The sequence below is a fragment of the Lonchura striata genome, chromosome 6 (genome assembly GCF_050655825.1).
Source record: "Lonchura striata isolate lonStrDom1 chromosome 6, ASM5065582v1, whole genome shotgun sequence".
In the NCBI taxonomy this organism is placed as follows: Eukaryota; Metazoa; Chordata; class Aves; order Passeriformes; family Estrildidae; genus Lonchura; species Lonchura striata.
The window spans coordinates 3524560-3545191 of record NC_140708.1 but is presented as its reverse complement, the minus strand read 5'-3'; the positions used below and the strand labels follow the sequence as shown (position 1 = coordinate 3545191).

The following is a 20632-nucleotide window of genomic DNA, read 5'->3' as shown; positions in this document are numbered from 1 at the left end:
GTGTTAATGAAACTTGATTTCTGAGCCATTATGCAACATGTTTCATACTAGAAAAATGATTATTTACAACCCTTTGTTGGGATGCCAGAGTAACAGCTAACACTGTGTCTGCATGTGGGGGTTTAAAATTCAGATTAAATTCTGTAGTTTTATTAAATTCAGGCTGGACACTAAATAGCAAAACCATAGAAGCATTTAAAGCAAAGGTGGCTACAGGTGAGATCTTTATTGCCAGCTGAAAGATCACCATAGTACAGAGAACATTTCTCCAAAATTACCTCTACCAATTACTGTCAATGTTGTTTGGGAAGCTGCCTTTCAGCTGAACTGTTCTGCTGCAGTGCCTTGTTGCTGTGTCCGGAGCCCAAAAGGACCCTCACCTTCCCTGGGAGCTGCCAGAAAAGAGGAAAGAGCTTCCAGCAGGGCAGGGAAGGAAGGGTAGGAGCTAAGGAGGCCTGTCAGCACCTGCCATTTACTGATGCTCTCTGCTCCAGCCCTGACGGGTTTCATTCCTTGGGGCAGAGGAGAAGGAAGCAGTCAGGTACTGTAGGGAGATGCTGTTCCAGTACAGGAGTATTCTTTATGTACTAGAGCCTACAGGCTGAAATTTGAGATGGACAATCTGCTCAGGTTAGCACTTGAGTAATTGTGCCTTCTCATCCCAGATAGTAGTGTTTTATTTTACCTTTTCAATTCTTTCTTTGAAAGTGGTGCTTTCCCTAATGGCTTGAGAATAAATTGAATTCTTTTCCTGAATCACATCACTCATATTCATCCTCTGTTACTCATGTTCATATTTAGGTCTTTAATCAATGATGCAGAAGTCAGTCTGTCTTCTTTCTAATGCCTAATCTTTTTTCCTGCAGCTCCTTTTCACTCTTTTCCCTGCAGCTCCATGCCTTACTCTGTGTTCCTGCCTTCCTGGCAGCTGCCCAGCCATTCCCTGCAGAGCCTCCCTCCATTGTTATGTGCAGTCCAGCTCTTGAGTGCCTTGTGGTTTGCCAGGGAGTGAGGGGGGTTGTGTTAGGAGTTTTTGTTTGTTTTGTTCCCAAGGTTTCCCTTTTCTAACTCTAAGTTTTATGAGGACTCAAACCATACAGGCTGCTCTTAGGGGTTTATGAGTCATACTTTTCACCTCATGCCTTTGATTTCTATTTTTATTTCCTGTATTTGAGGTGCATTGAATGTGCTGCATTTCGTGCATTTCCATAATCCATTGAACTTTTAAAATGCACATGTAATTATGTGCATTATTCCTGGATTTCTGCAAATGCATTTCTGCTATGCTCTGTGCTACCAGTTATTTAATATACCATGAAATGTTGCAGGAAAACCCAATGCAAGCATTCTGTGACTTCATTGCTAATGTGTTCGTTCTGAGGTGTATTAATCTGTTCTATAAGCACTACAAGCTTTCCAAAGTAATTTGGCTTTTAGATTTCTTTAGGTTTAAACATTTAAAAAGGAAATTTTCCCAATTAGCTGATCTGAACATAGAGTAAGAGGCTCTGATTTCTGAGCTGCTTTATCACCTTAGAAAAAATTTCAGTTACACTTATGGTTATGAAAGTTTGTTCTTAACTACAGACTGAGTAAAAATTAAGCACTGTCTTGAGTATCTGCTTTCATTTCTAAGGAACACAGAAATCTTTCTCAGTTTGATGTAGCTGAATAGCTGGCCATTCCAATTTGTAATTATGTAAGGTCACAATAGAACATCAGTAGTGCTGTGAATACTGGGGGAAAAATGCCTCTGCTAAGACTTGCTTTATAAAGGAAATAAGTACTGTATATATAAGGAGCTCCAGTCATGGAAGTGTGTAACCAGAAGCAAATTAATTCTATTTCCTATTTTAAAATAAGATCCCAGTAAAAGAGGTGAGGTTGAAACATTGTTATTTGACCTGCTGTGTTTCTTTAAATTAAACTTAAAGGGTTCAGGAAGATATTAAAGAAAAAAAAATCTTGTTTTCTCTGGACTGTTTCTGAAGAGATGCTGATGAGTGAGCAGTCAACAAGGCAACTCAAATCCACAAGGACACTCATCCACAGGGAGCATGCAAGGCCAGATCAGGATTATGTTCCCAATGGGTGTCGGGACACTTGAGTGTAACCTTCTGAAATCTGAAGATTACCTTTGATTTTGCCAAACTCTGCTTGTGCTGCTATTTCTATATTCAGTCTTTATTCAATAAATAACATAAAAATATTGGGTGTAGGACATGGGTTTTAGTAGAGGGTAGGTAAAGGCTGTCTGTAGTTAGGTAGTTCTGGAATAGCACGTCTTTTTTGTTATGCAAGTCTCCTAAGTATAGTCCCTTCATAAGCTTTGCAAATATCACTGTTTTACAATCCATGCAACCTCTGCATTCATTGTCTGAGCCTCCCATCTAATATACTTATCTGTGGAAGCTGCTCCACTTTCCACAGTAAAATGTATATATTTACAGGCTCACAGAGAAAGAGAATTTTAATAAGAGCACATTCCATAGATATAAAAGTTAAAAGTCATGCCCCTGTCATGGTGTTTAGTTGGTTTGTTTGATTTGACTCACTATGGGACAGCTTTGAGAAAAGAGACTAGTGTGGTTGTCAGTGCAGATCAAGCAGAAAGCTGTATCCTGTATTCTGGAGCAGTCTTTGAAGGAAAGTCTTGAGGCTGGGAAAGCCCCTGGTATTACAGTGGTACCCATGGGCAGGTCTTGGCTGGAAGCTGGGTAAAATCAGTCTGGTGTGCTTCATACCCATCTTTTCTAGTTCACATTGAGATAAAGATTTTTGGAGGTTTTTTTTTAGATTTGCATGAACAGAATTTGTAGTGTTGGTTCCTATACTTGTGTAGATTATTTGTTTACATTAGATTTCTCATTAAAATTCTGTGCTAATAAAGACAGTTCGGAGTTAATTGTCTTGCACTTCCAGTGTGTAAAATAGTGCAAGAAAATTTTATTTTTGTTTAGGGATAATTCAAAACATTGCAATAGTCTGCTTTTTTAACCATAGCTTCACCATGAAAATTGCCTTGTTAAATATTTCTTATAGTCAGTCATAAACTTCTGAGGAATAGTTCTCAGCTGCAAGTACTGTATCAATGCAGGACACAATAAATAAATACAGAAATATTTCTGAAAAAAAGTGAGTCTTTCTGTAGAATTATAAATCTGCCTTCAGTACGTTCTCTACCTTCTGTCATATGTACCACCCAAATTCAGCTTGTTAAGGACCGCTGGCATATGAGAGCTTTCCTTTACAAGATTCTGTTTCAGTGTTTCCCTCCATAGAGAAGACTGGTATTATCTGGCCTTCTGAACCAGCAATTCTGTTTTCTGAAGCAGAAAATTAAGTTTTTTCTTCTTTATTGTGAAGAAGCTAGTGTGTGTCTCATATTCACGCTAGACTGTCCTGAATACCAGGAGCAGCAAATGTGAAAATAGAGTGTCCAAGCACCTAGGACAGCAGAACACGATTTTCTAGCAGAACCTCTGTCAGCTGCAGGTTCTTATTCATAGCAAGATACCTTTCAATTGCTCTGGGAGTGCCAGGAGCTTTCCAAGGTAGAAGGTTAATTTATACTCTCTGGCAGAAGCACCCAGCCCCTTGCACTGGAATTCCCCCTCAGTGGAAAGACTTCATCTTCACAGCCCTGACAATGGATTTTTCAGATTTTGCTGCTCTGGATGATCAGCTTAACACTGTGTGAGTGTTGTTGTTGGTGTTTCTCTAGGTTCTGAATGTCTATGGGCAGATCAGGAGCATTTATTAGAACAGGGTAAAATACTGGGTCAATGCACAGTGATGTTGAAGCATAGTAGTTTTTCCTGAGGTACTTCCTATAGCTGTACTGTCAACCTGCAGAGTAATGTAATTTATCTCTCCTGCTGAATGTTATTCACCTTCTCCTGTAATTTAGGTTGGAATAACAGGTACAGACTAGTGCCTTGGACTGGGAATGTGGGCTGCCAGATGTAGTATGTGTCACATGAAAGGCACAGTTTACTTGTAAAATTAACTCCAAAGCATTGTGTCCTAGTTTATTTTTCAAGAGGTGGCACAGTCAGTGGCCTTTCTTGTCTAAAGGAAGTAAAAGTAACTAACTGGAGTGTTGATTGTAGGGTATCTTTAATAAATATGACATTTACTTGTTAAATACTGAAGAAATTTTAATGTCTTTCTAAACACTAAATGCTTTGACTTCCTGCCATCTCCTTCTGCTCTCTCTTCCCCTCTCTGAAACAGGCCAAAGTTTAATTTTTTTATTGCAGTCTACTCTCCTGTCTTGCTTAGAACTTGCTAACTGTAAGAGCATTTCCCTTGTTCTCCAGCCATCAGTGTGCAGCCCTGCTACATTGCATTAAGCTCGTTAGTCATTCTTTGTGCCTTTGTCTCATCTTATCAGGGATTTCATCTGAGGGTTTTGGTTTATATGTTGCTGTTCTTCAGCTGAAATAAGTTCTCTGTGGCTTTCTCCTCTTCTGTTGTTTGTGTGCTTGTGAAACAGGGTACCAAATAAACTTTGTTATGGGAGAGTCAGAGAAATGAGCATGGGGATGATAAAATATACTTTGTGATAGCAGGGAACATTTAAGTCATCCCAGCAATGGTCGGGTGAATGCAAACTCTCACAAGGAACTATGGAGAGTAAAACAGCTTCCTGTATAAAGGCAGAAAGAATGAAACTTGCCTTTCAACGTGCTGATATGGGGAGTAAAAGAAAAACTGGTTGCAGTGGCAAAATCAATTTTGTCTTAGCCTTTACATCAATTTTGAATGGCTTTACAGAAGTGAATGACATACGTTTCTTAAATTACATCACTTGTGTTGCTTTAAATATAAGTCTCAGGCCAAGTGACTTTCCCAAGACCATACATTAAAAAGCTGAGAGAAATCGTACCTCATTCTCTGGACAACAAATAAGCTTTAGCACAAAATTTTGGTATGGAATAAAACACAGTTAAAATGTGTGCTTATTAAAAACATAAAGTCATACTATATCTTAATAATAAAATGTACCATATATGGAGTTATTCTTTGTACAGTTGAATTAATGGGAAAATAAATGGATGTGGCCAGAACACATGGACAGACTCATTCACTCCATTCATGTCCAGTCTCCCTCCTCTAACAGTATGAAACACAATAGGGTGAATAAAAGCAGTGGTTTTGCTACTGTGCTGCAGTGTTAGGACAAAAATTAATTTATTATGCTTTGGAGGTGCCAGGTGCCTTCTGAATGTGGTATTTAGTGATCCTGCAAAGACAGTGGAAAAAGCAAAAGAAATATCAGGAGAAAATCCATCTGTAGAGGAAAAATCAATGTTTTCAAATAATTTCAATTTCTCATTTTACAAACTTCATTACATCCAATTCTATTATAAAAATCCACTCTCTCAATATAGGAAATCATTGAAAGAAGAAAATTTAACCGGATTAGATAATTAATTTATCTAAGTCTTAAAATTTTGCTGGGTTTTTTTCAATCAGATATAACAAAATTACAGAAGTTCATTTTATCAGTCCAGATACAGTCTTGTGCACAAAAGATTTATCCAAATAAGTAAATCTGGTCTGTACTTATGAATTCATGCTGAACTAATTCATCATCCCCAAAACACAGCAATGTGCACGTTAGCAGGAGTTCACAGAGCTGCTGCCAGCGTTTTGTTGCTGTGTATTTAACAGCAGTCCTGGTGTTTGTTATGCTGCCCTCCTGCAGTGCCGTGCCCAGGGCTGTGCCATGCACAGGCACGGGCTCTGTTGGTGGAGCTGATGCCAGATGTGCTGCTCCAAAGGCTGGAATAGAGCCCCGGTGCCTCCTGCTGCTGGGAGCAGCCTGGGGCAGGGCTGGGAGCTGCAAGGATGGGGGCTGCAAGGATGGGGGCTGCAAGGATGGGAGCTGCAAGGATGGGAGCTGCAAGGATGGGGCTGCATGGATGGGGCTGCCTCTGCATGCCCAGCCCAGGCCCTCCCAGTGCCCTTCTGGCACGGGGCATCCTGGCAGGACTGCCTGCATCCCAGAGCCCTTTGCATGGAGAGCAGCAGGCACTGCTCCTCAGAACTTCCCTGCCATGTTGCTGATCTGTTGCATCCTTACCTACCCGGCTAAGAGAAAAATAAAATGGCTCTCTCAGAGATTCTGAACTAAAATACAAGTATAAATCTGATGGTTGCTGTGCTTCTGGGGAGAGCTAAACTTCAGAGATCAGAGTATTGAAAGCAGTGTCTCCAAAACTCAGAGACAGCAGTACAGAAATAGTAAGCCACAGAGAGGTGGCTGAGGTCTTTAAAATACTTCTGATTGTCCCCTTTGTTACTGTAGCTCACAGGAGAGAGCTGGTTTCCTTGAGGCCCCTGTAAAAAGAGATTGCAATGCAGTGGCTTCAGGAGTCTAGTGAATGATTCCTGGTTTTAAAGGAGAAATCTTGTTTTTTAATCTCTGTCTAAAAGTTTTGTTTTCTTTTATGACACATGGTTTGCCATCTGTTCTCAGAGCACACAAGTTTACGGATGGGAATTTTGAAAATATAACCTTATTCTAAACAAGGACATACTATTGCTGTTGCCAAAGCACAGACTGGGGGGAGAAGCCTTTGGCCACTGCAGTTAAGGTTGTTGAGTTCATAGGTGGAGCCTGCCTCCTTTGCAGTCTAAGGCTTTGAGTGCTTTGTAAGCTCTTCTGTATGTGCTACTTTAATTCTTTAGCATTTTACTACTAATCCTTGTTTTATCCTCCCTTTAGGGTATCACAATCTTTAGGCATTACAGTGAGCAATTAACACAGCTTGCCAAAACAGCTTGGCATTTGAGTAAAAAAGGTTGGAGTCTTACTGCCAGGGAGGCAGTGTGGGAATGATGACAATTAGGCTGAAGCTGGTCAGTGGATCTTTCATTCATTTAAGGAAAACTAACTACAGGAAAAATCTGTCTAGAAGGGAAAAAGAGGTATGTTGAAGAAATATGGGGAGTTTATCTCTGTCTGCGTCCCTTAGGTTAGACAAGCAGGAGGGCATGAGCAGGTTGGGATCATATTCATTTCACAGGACAAAGGAAAACTTTCACTCAAGAAGCAAGGATGGAATTCAAGTAAACGTTGGACATGTATAAATAAAAGAAATATTAAAAACATTGCAAAGTGATCAGAGTGCTGTTCCAGCTCATCTGCTTCCAGCACGTTTGCCCATGAAAGTGTTTGTTATCCAGTGCTTGAGCATGTGTCAGTCCTAGCCTTTTTCCTCAGTGACAAGCAAAATGTTCCTTGACTCTCTTAAAGAGCACTCAGGTGACAGTGAAAAGTGACCTTCCTTAGGAAGGTGGTTGGTGGCTTTCAAAATCCTTACTGCATGCTGAAAATGAGCTGGTGGCCTCAAAGCACTGAGTAGGAGGTGGGCACACATTGGAGGAACTCCATACAAAGAAACGCTCCCAGAGGCATTTCTGGAGGAAAGCAGCACTTCTGGCCCCTTGGGAAATGCAGCCTTAATAATGATGGAATTACAAACCAGAAGTTTTCCATGTTTTGTAAATGCCACTTTTCCATTTCTCCTCCTTTTCCCTGTGCTCAGAAAGGGGCACACATTCTCTCCTGCAGCAGCATTCCCAGCAGCAGCACAGAGGAGAGCTGGGGTGGCCACTGGCACCCACACACAGTGTTCTGCCAGCTCACAGGCTCCACACACCAGGTGAAGGTGCCAAGAGGGTGTGGACACAGCTGGGAAGCCCAAGGAGACTGCTGTGAGCTGGGCAGGGGGAAGGTGGAGCTGTGACCAGGTTCCACAGCAGCTGGAATTGGTAGAGGTACTGGGACAGGGGTGGAGGAGACTGGCACCTTAAAGTTTTGCCTCCATTAGATACTCAGCTCCAGGGAATTATAACAGAGTTTGGCTTGTGAGTGGTTTTCAAAAAAAACCAAACTTCTGTTTTGATCACAGGCTAAACCCATTTTATCGTGAGATCTATATCTGGGAATATCTAGTGCAGGTAGTGTATTACATAAAAGCTAAAAAATTAAAATCAAATAGAGAAGGCCTGGGACAAGAGGAGTGAACAGAATAGTTTGGCAAGCTTGAGTCATGAATTTCATTCCAGTGATAGGGTTGTCTATACTGTTTATTTTTAACCAAGATTATGAGTTTAATTCACAGTAACAGTTTCAGATGGAATCTCCAGGATGGATACAGCTGCTGAAATGTTAGTACATTTGTATACTCTGTATTCATTCCAGAACCCCGAGAACAAGAGGTTCTTCCAAGGGGGAAAATAAGGAGGAGTAGGTGAAGGATAGGATGCTGTGGGAAGTGAAGCATCTTAGTCATCCTTGTTAACATAACAACTACTTGTCTTGAAATTATATTGGCTTGTGTAATGCTTGCAGCTAGACAGAAATTATTTCAGTGATAATAGAGCTCATCCTGAGCCAAAAAGTTGTCTCATTTCCCTTTCTTTTTACAGCATAATAGGTACGAATATCCTATTCAAACACTTCCAAAGTTTTCAGTCATAATTATTCTCTGCTTATATTTAACTGTTGGGGGCTTAAGTTCCAGTTTGCTTTCTGACTGACTAGATGCAGTTGCTATACTTTTGCCATAAGATACAGCCATTTTTTTCCCTGTCAGAGTAATTCAAAAGCAGAAAATTGAGGCTGTGTGTCTGAGATGCTGCACCTTTATAAAGTGAAACATCCATGCACTTCTGTGTACTTGCTATGAATTCTAACAACTTCAGTTTATCAGTAACTAAATATTTTGTAATTATATAAATACATTTAACTATAAATATATCTTTATATTAAATTATATTAAAAATAATTGCATTGGTTTAGGTTATTTGCATTTATGAATGTGTTATAATAGTCACTCCTAATGCATGTTGTAATAGATATAAAATACATGATAGGTAAATTATGTAATTATATCAATAGATAAATAAGTGAGGGTTATTTCAATGTCAGCCAAGTGCAAAGATACCCCAGCCATGAAGGTGGCCACCTTAAGGGCTGATGGTTTGCAGTGCATGCTTGGGGTCTGCCTCTCTGTGTTTACTATTTGTGTATGAAGTCTGTGGCATCTGTAGAATCCACACAGAAACACAGAATGTTGAGAGGCTGGAGTGGACCTTGAAGATCATCTTGTCCAACACTTGCCACTATCCCAGGCTGCTCCAAGCCCCATCCAGCCTGGCCTTGGACACTTCCAGGGATCCAGGGGCATCACAGTCTCCCGGGGCAACCTGTGCCAGGGCCTCACCACCCACCCACACAGTAAAGGATTCCTTCCCCATATCTAAACTACATTTCCCCTCTGAATTTGTACCCAGGACATTAACTAGCAGAGCTCTAGTCCTCTCTTTTCTGTCCTCAACTTGCTCCTAAGTGCAGATGAGCTAAATATAAATTGTGCAATATGCATTCAGATGTTCTCTTAGAGAAACCAATGCAACCCTTCCTGACAGCAAGTTGCACTGGCTGTTTACTTATTTTCATTTGAGGTCCCAAGGACCACACCCCCAGCAAGCTGCAAAGCCCCAGCCTACAGTGATGCCTGAGAGGACTAGACTGGGTTTGTAGAGGGAGTGGAGGGCAGAAAAGAGCCTTTTGCTGTTTTGTCCTCTTTGGAAAGCCTTTACTCCAGGGAGATTCTGCTTTCCTGGAGAAATCATTGCTTTAAATGACTCTTCCTCCACCAGAGAAGCTACAAACCCACCAATAAGGTTTCTCCCATTCTCTCAGCCATGCTGGCTGGTTGAGAATGGTACAAAGTGTGGGAGCAGTATCCTATCCTGTTCCCATGTGAGTGAGCTCTGGGAGCAGCCAAGGCCACAGAGGCTTGCTGGAGCAGAGAGCACCAGCTCCTTTAACCCTTCACCCCCTGGAAAGAGCAGTGCCCGACCCACAGAGCCAGAGCTGTGGGGTATTGGCACCTCGAGTCATGTGCTGCCTTCTATGAAGGAAACAAAACTGCAGCAGAAAAGCCAATGGCTCTCAAGTGACCAGGCTGATAAAAGATTTGAGGGTTGAGAGGAAACATCATCCTGCACAGGACATCTCTGTGGTCTCCAGCCTGCCTTAACACAGTCATTTCCACTGTCAGGAAGTATAATGTGAAAATTTCCTATCCTGAAAAAAAGCTCCTTAAAACTCTTAGATCCACCTCTTGCAGTGCAAACTTTCATCTTAACTATTGCTTTTAGGCTGGAGCCAGAAATTAGTTCCTCAGCTTCCAGTTCCTTGGACCATAGCAGCACATTCCTCCTGTTGATGAGAGGCATCAGGGGCTTTAAAGTATTTTCATGGTTTGTTTGCCATTTCTGCTTTGGATGGATTTTTTCTTTATGCCAAGGAAGTTTCCAGTGAGTTGTGGTTTATTATTTGAAAGGTGGGACTTTTCAGTGCCGAACACCACTTCCAGTGCACAGCACAAAATCCATGGCTTCTTAATTAACACTGCTGGTGCATTTTCTTTCCTTTAAGAAGTACTTGTGCAAAAACCAAGCCCACTGATCACCCTGGGGAGAGAGAGTGTGACCTGCTTGATCCTTAATTATTATTTAATTACTCATATGCTAAATTGCCCCTCTGGACAGTATCAGATGAGTGCTTTTGATCTGTTGCCACTTTTCCAGCCCCCAGGGGCATTAGGGGGCTCATCACCTGGTGCAGCCTGGCAGAGCTCCCTGGGTGTTTGGGATGTGGGATGTGAGGGCTGGGGAGGGTCCCAGAGCTGCTGGCAGAGAGGGGGAGGCGAGTGTTGCTTTTCCAGGCTGTTGGGATGGAGCTGTGAGGCAGGAACAGGCACCACCCCTCGCTGCAGCCACAGCTGAGGGGTTTATTTATCTCATTTCCTGAGCCCAACGTACTGGCAAGTCTTCAGAGTTCAACTAGGAGCAATATACAAGGGGCAAGTTTTACATAGAATTTTATTATTTACTGCTGATAGAGACTTTTTTTTTAAAACAAAAAGAAAACTGTTAAAGGCTCATGAAAGAACTTTCTGTATCAACCTACTTTTCTCAAATGCTTCAGTTGTGGACTCAAAGAGTATAAAGGACACAAGCCTTTCAAAAATCACTGCAATACTTTTAAAACACCATGCCTGGCCTGATGTCAGGCTGCTTAGCTGTGTCCTTTAGTAGAGATGAAGCTACAGAGCTTCCCTAGTGGTACCAGGTTATGCTGGGAGAAAAAGCACATTGGCTGTTTATTAAAAATAAAAAACAAAAAAAACCCAAAAAGTCCACTTTGGGATTCATGGAAATGATGCAAACTCTCAAACTAATGGGCTTCAGCAACAGGACTCTCTAGTGCTCTAGTGACAATTTTTAATATAAAATTGCCTTCAGTCATCCATCACACTTTGCTCCAGGATGTGGTAATGGGGAGAGGCCAAGGCAGGCTAATGAAGGAATGTGAGCTGCTGAGGTGAGAAAGCTGCAGCTCTGCCAGGCTGAGAGCAGCCGGGGGCACAGTGCGAGGGGACATGCTGGTGAGGGGCAAGCAGAACCTGGGGGAGAGGTTCTGCTCTGAAAGCTGGGCTAGCAGGGAATGAGGAGACTGCAGAAGAATGAGGAGCTGCTTGGAATAACACTGAGTAGTTCATCCTCCCTCGGAATTCTCCCTCGTGGCAGGGAAGTGGTGGTTCCCTGCCTCCCAGACTGGCTGAAGGGTGATGAGCTGGGCTTCTTACAGCTCCAGGACTCCTTAGCCAGGAATAAACTTTTTCACTTGGGATTGAATTTAACCCAAGAAAAATTTAGTCTAGATTTGATTATTGCTCTTTTGGCTCTTCTCAACAACCTGCAGTGGGTTTCAAATTCTTTGTTCATTTAGAGAGTGGATTCTGTGTAATAAATTGCTGTGTTGAGATCAAACTGGCTACTGAGCATGGCCAGGGAAGGAACAGACTGACAGTGCAGGAAGGAGCATGAAGTGAAGCAGTAAAATGTGCTTTAGTGATACTGCTGCTGGAAAACCTCTCCTGTAGAGCAGCTAATGGAGCACACACAGTGTACTGGAAGGAACAGAAGCTGGTGCTTTGTTAGCACACCTGGCAGGCCTTGAATTTCAGACACACTGAAAAAATCCCACAACACTGATGGCAGCTTCTCAGAGGTGTACATGTTTTATTCATAATGTGGTACCAAGGCATTAGTTACAAATGTTTGACATAAAGGTGACCAGGATCAAAGGTGTAACCTGGAGACAGGAGGGTTTCATGACAGTCACACCCCCAGAGCAGCTCCCAAGGCTGTGTTAGCTTACCTGCTGCCTCTGGAGCCCTGGGAGCAGCAGCAAAGCCAGGAAACATTACTGACATCTTGCTGCAAACATGCTGGAGGGAACTGGAGTTGGAAAAAGGTGATTTTCTTCCAAACTTCTCCTTTTGTTCCATTTAACTGATTGCAAAGTTAGGGAAGGTGGAAGAATGATCTGTAGGATTTTTAATTCATGAGCACTGTAGTTTCATGGGGTTTTATAACCAACAGCCTAGAAATTCCTCTGCCCCAGCATCCTGAGCTTACAAACATAGCAGCCCCAAGAGGAAAGGCACAGTTTAGGGTTATTCTTGCTGTCCATGCTGGCCCAGGTCAGGCACTGCTGTGCTAGCGTACAAATTCTTGTAATAAATGGTAATAAATGACCCTGGAGCAGTGGCCCAGAATGTGGAGCCATCCCATAATGGCAGCCAGTGACACACAGGTAGCTCTGGCTTTTGAGGGAGCCCTTTCACCTTAGCAAATGAAGAAGGCCATGCCAAAGGATCTACGGAATGGCCAAGCAAAGATGTCTTGTGGAACAAATGTAGCCTGGAAAGAATTCATGACATGGCAAAAAGACAAGCTAGATCCTTCTAAAAAAATTAGTCCAAGTGGATTTCAAATTCAAAACTATTTAAAAAAAACTAGTTTTTCTTAAGTACATTGCAGAGCTCTGGACCAGCTGGATTTACCTTCATTGAACACATTGAGTGCAGCCATTTAGCACTCACCAATACAGTCCTGCATTTAAGAAGTCTGTCAGAACTAACTTAATTCCCTACAGCTGCTTTGGAAAAGTCTTCTCATTCCTAAGATGCAAGGCCACACACTGGTCTCAGAATAATTATTTATTTCGAAGTTCTCTTGTGTGGCAATCAGGAAAATTTTTTTCTAGTTAATGTCTGATTTATCTGAACTGCCAAATACAACAGCCAGCAGATTTATTTGGGCTCATGGAAGAGAGCAGGGAGCAGAACACAGATTCCTGTTCATGCTTCTAAAGAGCTGTCACCTCTGCTGGCTTGCAGAGTCAGTGCTTTACTACATTACTCCATCCAGTTGTTCCAACACTTTGGGTTTTTCATCAAACATTTTCAAGCTTACATTCCAAGGTGTGGGCTTGGCCAAGGACAAGTTTTGGATGCTGCAGTCTGGACCAGGTTTAGGGCTCAGACTCGAGGCTCAGCTGGGCAGCCCAGCTGACCTGGGGGCAACGATGCCCATCAGAGACCTGGCCCAACAGCACCTGTCAGAAATCCTGTGTCACAAAACAGATCCACTGCAGTGGGGCCACTCTCAGCCCTGCTGAAGGAGCTCCTGAGGCCTGGGGACAGCAGGCTGGCTTTGGGCACTTGGCACATTCCTCCCTCCCAGCTGCAGCATGGGCCCAGCTGTGTCAGAGCTTGTCACTGCAGGAGGATCAGTATTATTTTCAACTGTGTGCTTCTAACTAATGCAGCAGCATTTTCAAATAATTTAAGCAAGTGTTATCTTACAGATTTAGAGCAAAACGTTGGCATATATAATTATTAAGTAAGTGGGGGGAAGATGAAATATCATTGGAAATTCAAGACAGGAAAACATAGTGGCAAAATATCAGACTATTTCTCTGCCTCTGAATTCACTCATGACTTGAACAGGATGGATTCTCTTCTTTGCAGAACCTTTTCTGACAGCAGCATAGATTTCTTCTGGCTTCTCTCTTTTTATCAGGGGCTTCTTTTCTGGAGCCTTCATTCTCCACATCACAACTGGATGTCGTGGGCCAGTAGGACTCTGAATCTTGATAATCTTTGTGGATGCAATATAGGACATCTTCACTGTCTGCACCACAGAATTCATTAAATTTTTGGCAGCCTGAATTAGTGAAGTGACACTGTCCAGCTGTAACAGGAAACAGAAACACCAGCCTAGAAGTCAGTGTGCTGTTAACCACAGTAGGCACAGGAATAAACACCAGTTAAAAAGTAAGACTACCAGAGATTAAACTATAATTCCCACATTTTCCTTTCATGTGTTCGATCCCCGTGCTCATGCTATGCTGCTCAGATTTATTGTGATGTATGGAAATTAGTGCTGGTGGAATATATACAAGCTTTGGAAGATAATGCTAATTGGTTTTTTTCTTTAACAGGGATTCATAATACTTGTCTTCAGGGTTCTATTGCAATTACTACTGATGGGTAATGAAACCAACTTGAAGAGCTGTCAAAATGTGAGCTCTTTGCTTCCTTTGTTTCATCACTAGGTAAGGCCTCCAACTGCTCCTGTCCCATTCCAGGCTCCCACAGGTACTCAAGAGCAGTGCTGGGATACTCAAGTCTGGCTCTGTTAGAGCTGCTAAACCTGTTCTTAGCAGCCAAGATTTGTATGGGATATTAAAAGTGGGACAACCCCCAGAAATCCCAGTGACTGTGTGGTCTCTCCAGCTGCTCGGGGAGTGCCAGCCAAGGGCAGAATGCAGAACAAACAAAGCCCATCACCTTCCCCAGCATCCAGCACAGCCATACCAGTGCCACAGCAAGGGCATCTTCTATCACTGCTCATGGCCAGGAAATGGGAACACTGAGGAAGCTCTCTAGGGCTGGGATGGAGAAATAGAAGGATTACTTTTCAAAATGGGAGAGCCTTCACACTTCACCTTCTAAACATCTCCTTTGCTGAAACATTTATGTAAAAGCACTGAAGCCAGTTCTGTGAAGGGCTGTCTGTGGGTTTAGTGGCAGAGTGATCCTGTCCTCTGCCATCCAGCCCAACCCCAGAGCCTTGGACAAGGCACAGATTTACAAATGAAGCTATTAGGAGAGGTTTGAGGATTTCTCCCTCTGCCAGATCAAACAAACTGATCAGGTGAAAGAGGTGTGTTATTGCTGTCTTCATTCTGATTGTCTAACATACATACAAATAAGTCAGAAATAAAAAATTCAGCCAAGAGGCTGGATTTAGTTGCAATATGGAAATGCCTCTGAACTGACAGAAAAATCTTCCAGTTAATACAACACACACTGTTGCTCACTAGAAATGAAAAAAAAAAAAAAATATCTGGTTGAATGCACACATACATGTGATGGCAAACTGAAATTATCTCAATTCCCCAAGAAAAGGTGTAAAATCTACCAGATGGCCTCTAAAGTTCATTCTGTGCTGCAGCATGTGAACTTTCTAGAAAGGGCTGCCAGTCTCTAGCAGCATGTGCTGTTTGCAGGGCACTGCTGCCATCAGGGGTGGGTGGGTGTGTCTGGGGACTGGGATGTAGGAACTGAGCAGGGAGCTGGGCTACCCAGCCCCTCAACAGCCTGGCCCTGCAGCACAGCTGCACACACTTTGATGTGACCTTCAATGCATGTACTGGCCCCCAAACTTCAAACACTTCTGTATGCATCTAACACACAGAAAACAAATCATTTGCCAGAGCTGCAGGCTGGTGGGAAGGTTCTGCTCTGAGTTCCTGCCCTACACTCCCAACACCTCTGCTGTGCACTCCCTTCCCCAGGGAGGCTGCTCAGGGGCAGATGGAGGGAGGCCCTAGCCACACCTCACTGCTGGATGCTGTCACACAGTGTTTACTGGAGCAGGAGGAGGCACAGCTTCATAGGAACTTCTTTCTTTCATTTCCATTTCACAAAATTTCAGTTATCTGTTGCTGTCTAGAACAGCTGACAACACCATAATCCAGACAGCTTCTTGAAAACTTTGAATAACCTTTTTTTTCCTCCTACCCTAACACTTCCTTTTCCAGCACTGACATAGTAAGGCTACTATGAGGCTGCTGGGACAAAGAATAATATTGTTTTGGTTCTGTGGCAGATAGTAATGAGCTTCAGAGGAAGCTTTTTCCCTGAAGTCTCCCAGTGACTGCACTGTGTGCAACTGCTCCAGCATTTTAAAGTTGCTGAGTGATAGAGGCATGTGAGGAGGGGTGGCAGGTTGGGCAGCAAAAAAATTCTTGTTTGCATGGCATGGAAAATGCTTCTTGAAGAAACTGGTAGCATCCAGGCAGCTGTTCTCTATTGTGACTTCAGTGTGTGTAGTGTGGAACATGGAGAATGCTGAGGTGAGCACTAGAACTTAGCTGGTCTTTCCTCCGCTGTGGACATTGAACAGTTACATCCTCCTTCTGCCCCCTGTGGCTTTTTCCACAAATGGCTGTGGAACAGTCTAGGGCTCCTTCACCCCACCACTGGGATCAAGCAAACTGTGTTTTTATTGTTTTCTAAACTATAATCATAGGTATCTACTCCAAGCAGCAAAGAAACTGCAGGGATGCCTAGCTTTGCTGAGGCTTTATCTGAAAAGCAGCATGCAGCCACGTCAGCCACGGAGTCTGACACAGGCTCTGGGAGGAGTCACCCGTCACCTCCAGCATTTGAAATGCTGAAGAGCCAAAGCCTGACTCCAAGCCCAACTGTAGAACTGTTCCAAGTGGCAGAATTGCCCTTGCCACACCAGAGGAACTGGACCTCTGCCATAGCATTAAAGCTCTACAAAAGATGCCCTGAGCCACAAAGAGCCATGGAGGTACCTCCATGTGAGAAACAGCTCTGTGTGTCCCCTGCTGCAAGACAGTGACCTAGAACCCACCAAGGGTGTTTGACCTTGGCTTTTGCTGCATTACCTGGGGCTGGGCTGAGTCAGAACAGGAGGGAGGGGCAGGGACACTCAGCTAATGCTGCCCTTCAGGCTGTCTGCTCACAGCATTGGCTGTGTCCTTGTGTCTGCCCGTGCCTTCACCTTTCTAATGCAGCTTGCATTTGCCTTCTAAAGAGGAATGTTGTGTTGGGGTGGGGTATTAACTGCATTCAGAATTTTGGAGAAGCTTTTAGATGTTCTTAGGTGTGTACTACAGATGGTAACAATCGGGCCATACATTTAATTTCCTCTTTTTTGGCTTTAGAGAACAGTTGTTTTTCTACCTCAATGCCAGTAACACTGTACAGTTTGGTGGAAATCTGTTCCATAAAACTGATGTACTCAAGAACTGTCTTCACTTGGATGCTTTTATCTCACATATTCAGCAGGCTCTTCAAGGTCTCATATCCAGGAAAACTGAAGAAATGAAACTTGGCATAAATGAAAGCCTGATAAAATATTCATTGAGCGTTTAAGTCCATTTCACTTAGAGAGATGTAGCTGCAAACTCCTCAAAGCACAGCAAGTGGTACATAAAGATTCACTGGCAAAACAAACAGACCAACCAACCCCAAACTAAAACCTGTTTTATTTTTGACTAGCTTCACTTTTAATCTTTCAGCATTTTCCATGGAGATGCTGAAAGATCTAGTCGTCCTAGCCTTCAGATTTTACAAGTCTGACTGTGTAAATTAAGCCAGTAATTCATTCAAGGGTTCAGGAAAAATATCCCTTGCCATTTTTTTCCTCACCTGTCCTCATCTGTGGGCAGTAGTACTTGGCTGCCATTGCAAAAGGAATTCAGAATTATTCTGACCACTGTAATTTCACACTGGGGTGAAACACACATGATACAGAGCAGATGGCAGTATTTTTTAAGAAAAAAAAAAAAAACAAATCAGGCTGGCAGCACTCATGCTAAGATCCACTCTCCTTTCTCCAGCACTTTTATTCCTCCTCTGTAGTAAGTCCTGAGAGCAAGAAAGCAAACTCTCCTCTGAATAACAAAGCTGAAGGAAAAGGTTAGACAAGAAATTAATTTGAATTTTTTTTTTTTCAGTTTGCTTACATGCATTGTATTTTTCTTATTTTGGTAATTTAATGTCATGGCAGTAGTGATAATCCCTTGCTACAAAATGCTGAACAATGTAATAACTGATATGGCAGTTATTTTTAATATTAGAATAACAAAGAGAATAATGACTTAGAAACTGAAGAAACCCTTCTGCTGTCCAGTTCAGTGTTCAGTGCAGTAAGAAATGCTTCCATTGTCCCATGTCAGCAGTAGCTGTAACTTGAGCAGCAGTGAGATACAAACTCTGCTTACTGCAGGGCATGCAGAGAGGCCAGGCTCCCTGCTGCTCCCGTTGCTGGTGCTGTGCAGGTGCTGTCCCCTGCCCTGAGGCAGGGACAGACACTCTGTGCCTTGGGGAACCAGGCTGTGTGGGGCTGCAGAACAGCACTTCCAAAGAGTGTACCTGGAGTGCCTGCAGCCCCAGCTGGGACACCTGCACTCCTCTGCTGGGAGTGTTCTTGCAGTTCTGCAGGGAACTCTACGGTTTTGCTGGTTGAGAACAGATGTATTAGTTGGCTGTTTCCAGTATCCTAAGTCTCATTTGCAGTTCACCCAAATTTAGGTTTTCCATACAGGTGGAAGCTGAGAACTAAACACCAAATACAGACTTTTTTTTATCAGCATTTGAAGTCTGAACCTAAAAATCTTTTGGAAATAAGGTCAGTTATTAAAAATTGGTTTTAATTGAAACACAAGGTTCATTATGTAAATTCCTAGAAGCAGATTTCCTTTGGTATACTATACTGAGAGACTAAATTTTTATTTCTCTGACAGCTACATCTGAAAGTAACATGAGTTCTACATTTTTGTGGAGAGCAGTGAGTGTCTGAGTACTGCTGCATTTCAGGTAAGGAGTCCTTACTAAATTGTGCTTTTGATTTTAATCCTGCTTTTCTACTAGGTGTACATAATTGCTGTTTTGAATTATCTTATGTTTCTTTCACTGAGGTTGCTGTATAAAATAGTCATTTAATCCCTTAAGATTAAAAGTAGCAGAACAATCCAAAAAGAGTGAAATCTCCATTGCTGAAGGCGTTGGAGTTTTTACTGGGCCTTGGCCAGGATTTTAATGCCACTTGCCTGCTTTTCTGAGCCTCCTTTTTTTTCCCCACTCAGAGTAGTGTTAATTTCTTTTTAGTGGAAATGGAGATCTTAGTCTAACAGCAGAACCAGAAGATGGGTGTCCAAGAAAAGCCCAGCAAAGTTGGAACTGGAAGCCCTTGGTTACCTGCCATGTGTGCTCATGCAGCTGAGAGATGACACAAAGAACCTGTCACAGATTCAAGCCCAGTGCAGCTTAGATGGGCAATGAGCCAAATGCAGCCTTGCCATTGTGATTCTTTTCTCTGGGAACTGTTCCCTCAGTGTTTCGCTCACCTCTGCTTTGCCATGCTCACACTCTGGGACACTGGAGAGGTTTCACCCCCATGGACATGGTCTCAGGAAAACAGCTCCACCTCTCACGTTTCTTTTCAAGGAACTGAGTGTTCCTAGAAATGTGTTTGTTCCATTGGTTATCTATGTTTGTGTCCATCCAGTGATTGCATTAAACACCTCAGGGGCGTCTGGGGTCTGTTTCATGTCTTACCCATTTTTCAGGTCGGGAAATTGAATCTAATAGACTGAAAACTAACCATTACCAGAGTCTGCTTCGGGCTAAGCAGGATTCAAAGAATTGAAACTAAGTTCTATAATTAGGCTAGGCCTGTGTCTGAGTTAAATGATAAACAACTCACATTAAGGGCTGCAAAATTGTTCCGTGCAACACCATAATGGAGCAGATGCTTAGCCAGGCGGATAGCCGAGTCTCTCCCCAATACTGCTGCTTTCACTTCCAGGGAGGATTTTAAAAGTCTAAAAACAGGCCCTTGAGAAAAAGAAGACTGGCTTAATATAAATCTTTTCCTTACTGTCGAGGAAGAAATTGAGTGTTTGTTGCAATAATGTTTTACATACACTGAAGCTAAGAGCTATGAGACACATCCTGATTTTGCTAATTGCCAGAGTAATTATTACTAGGAAAAATAATGTATGTCCTTTTAGTGTACATTACCAGAAATATTTCCTAGTCCTTTAAGTTAGCTTTTCTAAGTAGTTGCAGTTTAGAATACAGTAGTAACTGAGCTCTCTGTAAGTGATTGACAGGAAAATCTGTCCCTTGCTTTGCTTCCAAAAGCCAGGATTTCTATATCCACACACCTGCCAGCATACACTATGTAAAAGCTAGAAAGGTATAGTGTTACTAAATAAAAAAAAAAAAAAACCAACCCAGAGTGAAATATTTTTGTCAGCTCTCAGCAGAAGAAAACTTGTGTCAGCTCTTGGGGGTTAATGTCAGCTTTTAGAAATTGAGCAGTTCAGTATTTTCAGAGTCAAATACTGAAATAAGTGATTTCATGCATGGTGTGAAGCCCTATAAGTAACCTCCCCCATCCATTCCAACAGGCCGAACTAAGAGTTCTTAACAAGAGCCAAGGAGAAACACCAGCCAGGAGAAGTGAAGTGGCTGAGCCCGGAGCAAGAGCTGTGCCCTAGTGCTCAGGGGCACGGCTGCCAGAGCAGCCACTGTGGATGAGAAGCAAGGGAAAAGGGATGCTGTTCCCCCAGAGGAACAAAGCAGGTACTGTAGTGACTTGAGTGGGCTGTCAGGGCAGCCCCTATTCCATTGTCATTCCCAGC

At 42.7% G+C, this 20632-nt stretch overlaps 1 protein-coding gene and 1 long non-coding RNA gene across 14 annotated transcripts in view; one reads left to right on the top strand and one right to left on the bottom strand.

The window, feature by feature from the left end:
• The window catches only part of LOC116183802 (uncharacterized), a 55224-nt gene that overhangs the window by 30284 nt on the left and 4308 nt on the right, over positions 1-20632 (top strand). For all 6 annotated transcript variants that reach the window (XR_014956241.1, XR_014956240.1, XR_014956239.1 and 3 more), the window contains 3 exons: positions 14384-14497; positions 18728-18800; positions 20399-20573. This is a non-coding gene — a long non-coding RNA (uncharacterized LOC116183802). The remainder of the gene's footprint in view (positions 1-14383; positions 14498-18727; positions 18801-20398; positions 20574-20632) is intronic.
• The window catches only part of CTNNA3 (catenin alpha 3), a 426948-nt gene continuing 418405 nt past the window's right edge, over positions 12090-20632 (bottom strand). For 7 of the 8 annotated variants that reach the window (XM_085583117.1, XM_085583119.1, XM_085583115.1 and 4 more), the window contains one exon: positions 12090-14133. In XM_085583117.1, coding sequence (XP_085439243.1) covers positions 13846-14133 — 288 coding nt within the window. In that variant the 3' untranslated portion in view covers positions 12090-13845. The remainder of the gene's footprint in view (positions 14134-20632) is intronic. The other variant, XR_014956237.1, reaches the window with a different exon arrangement.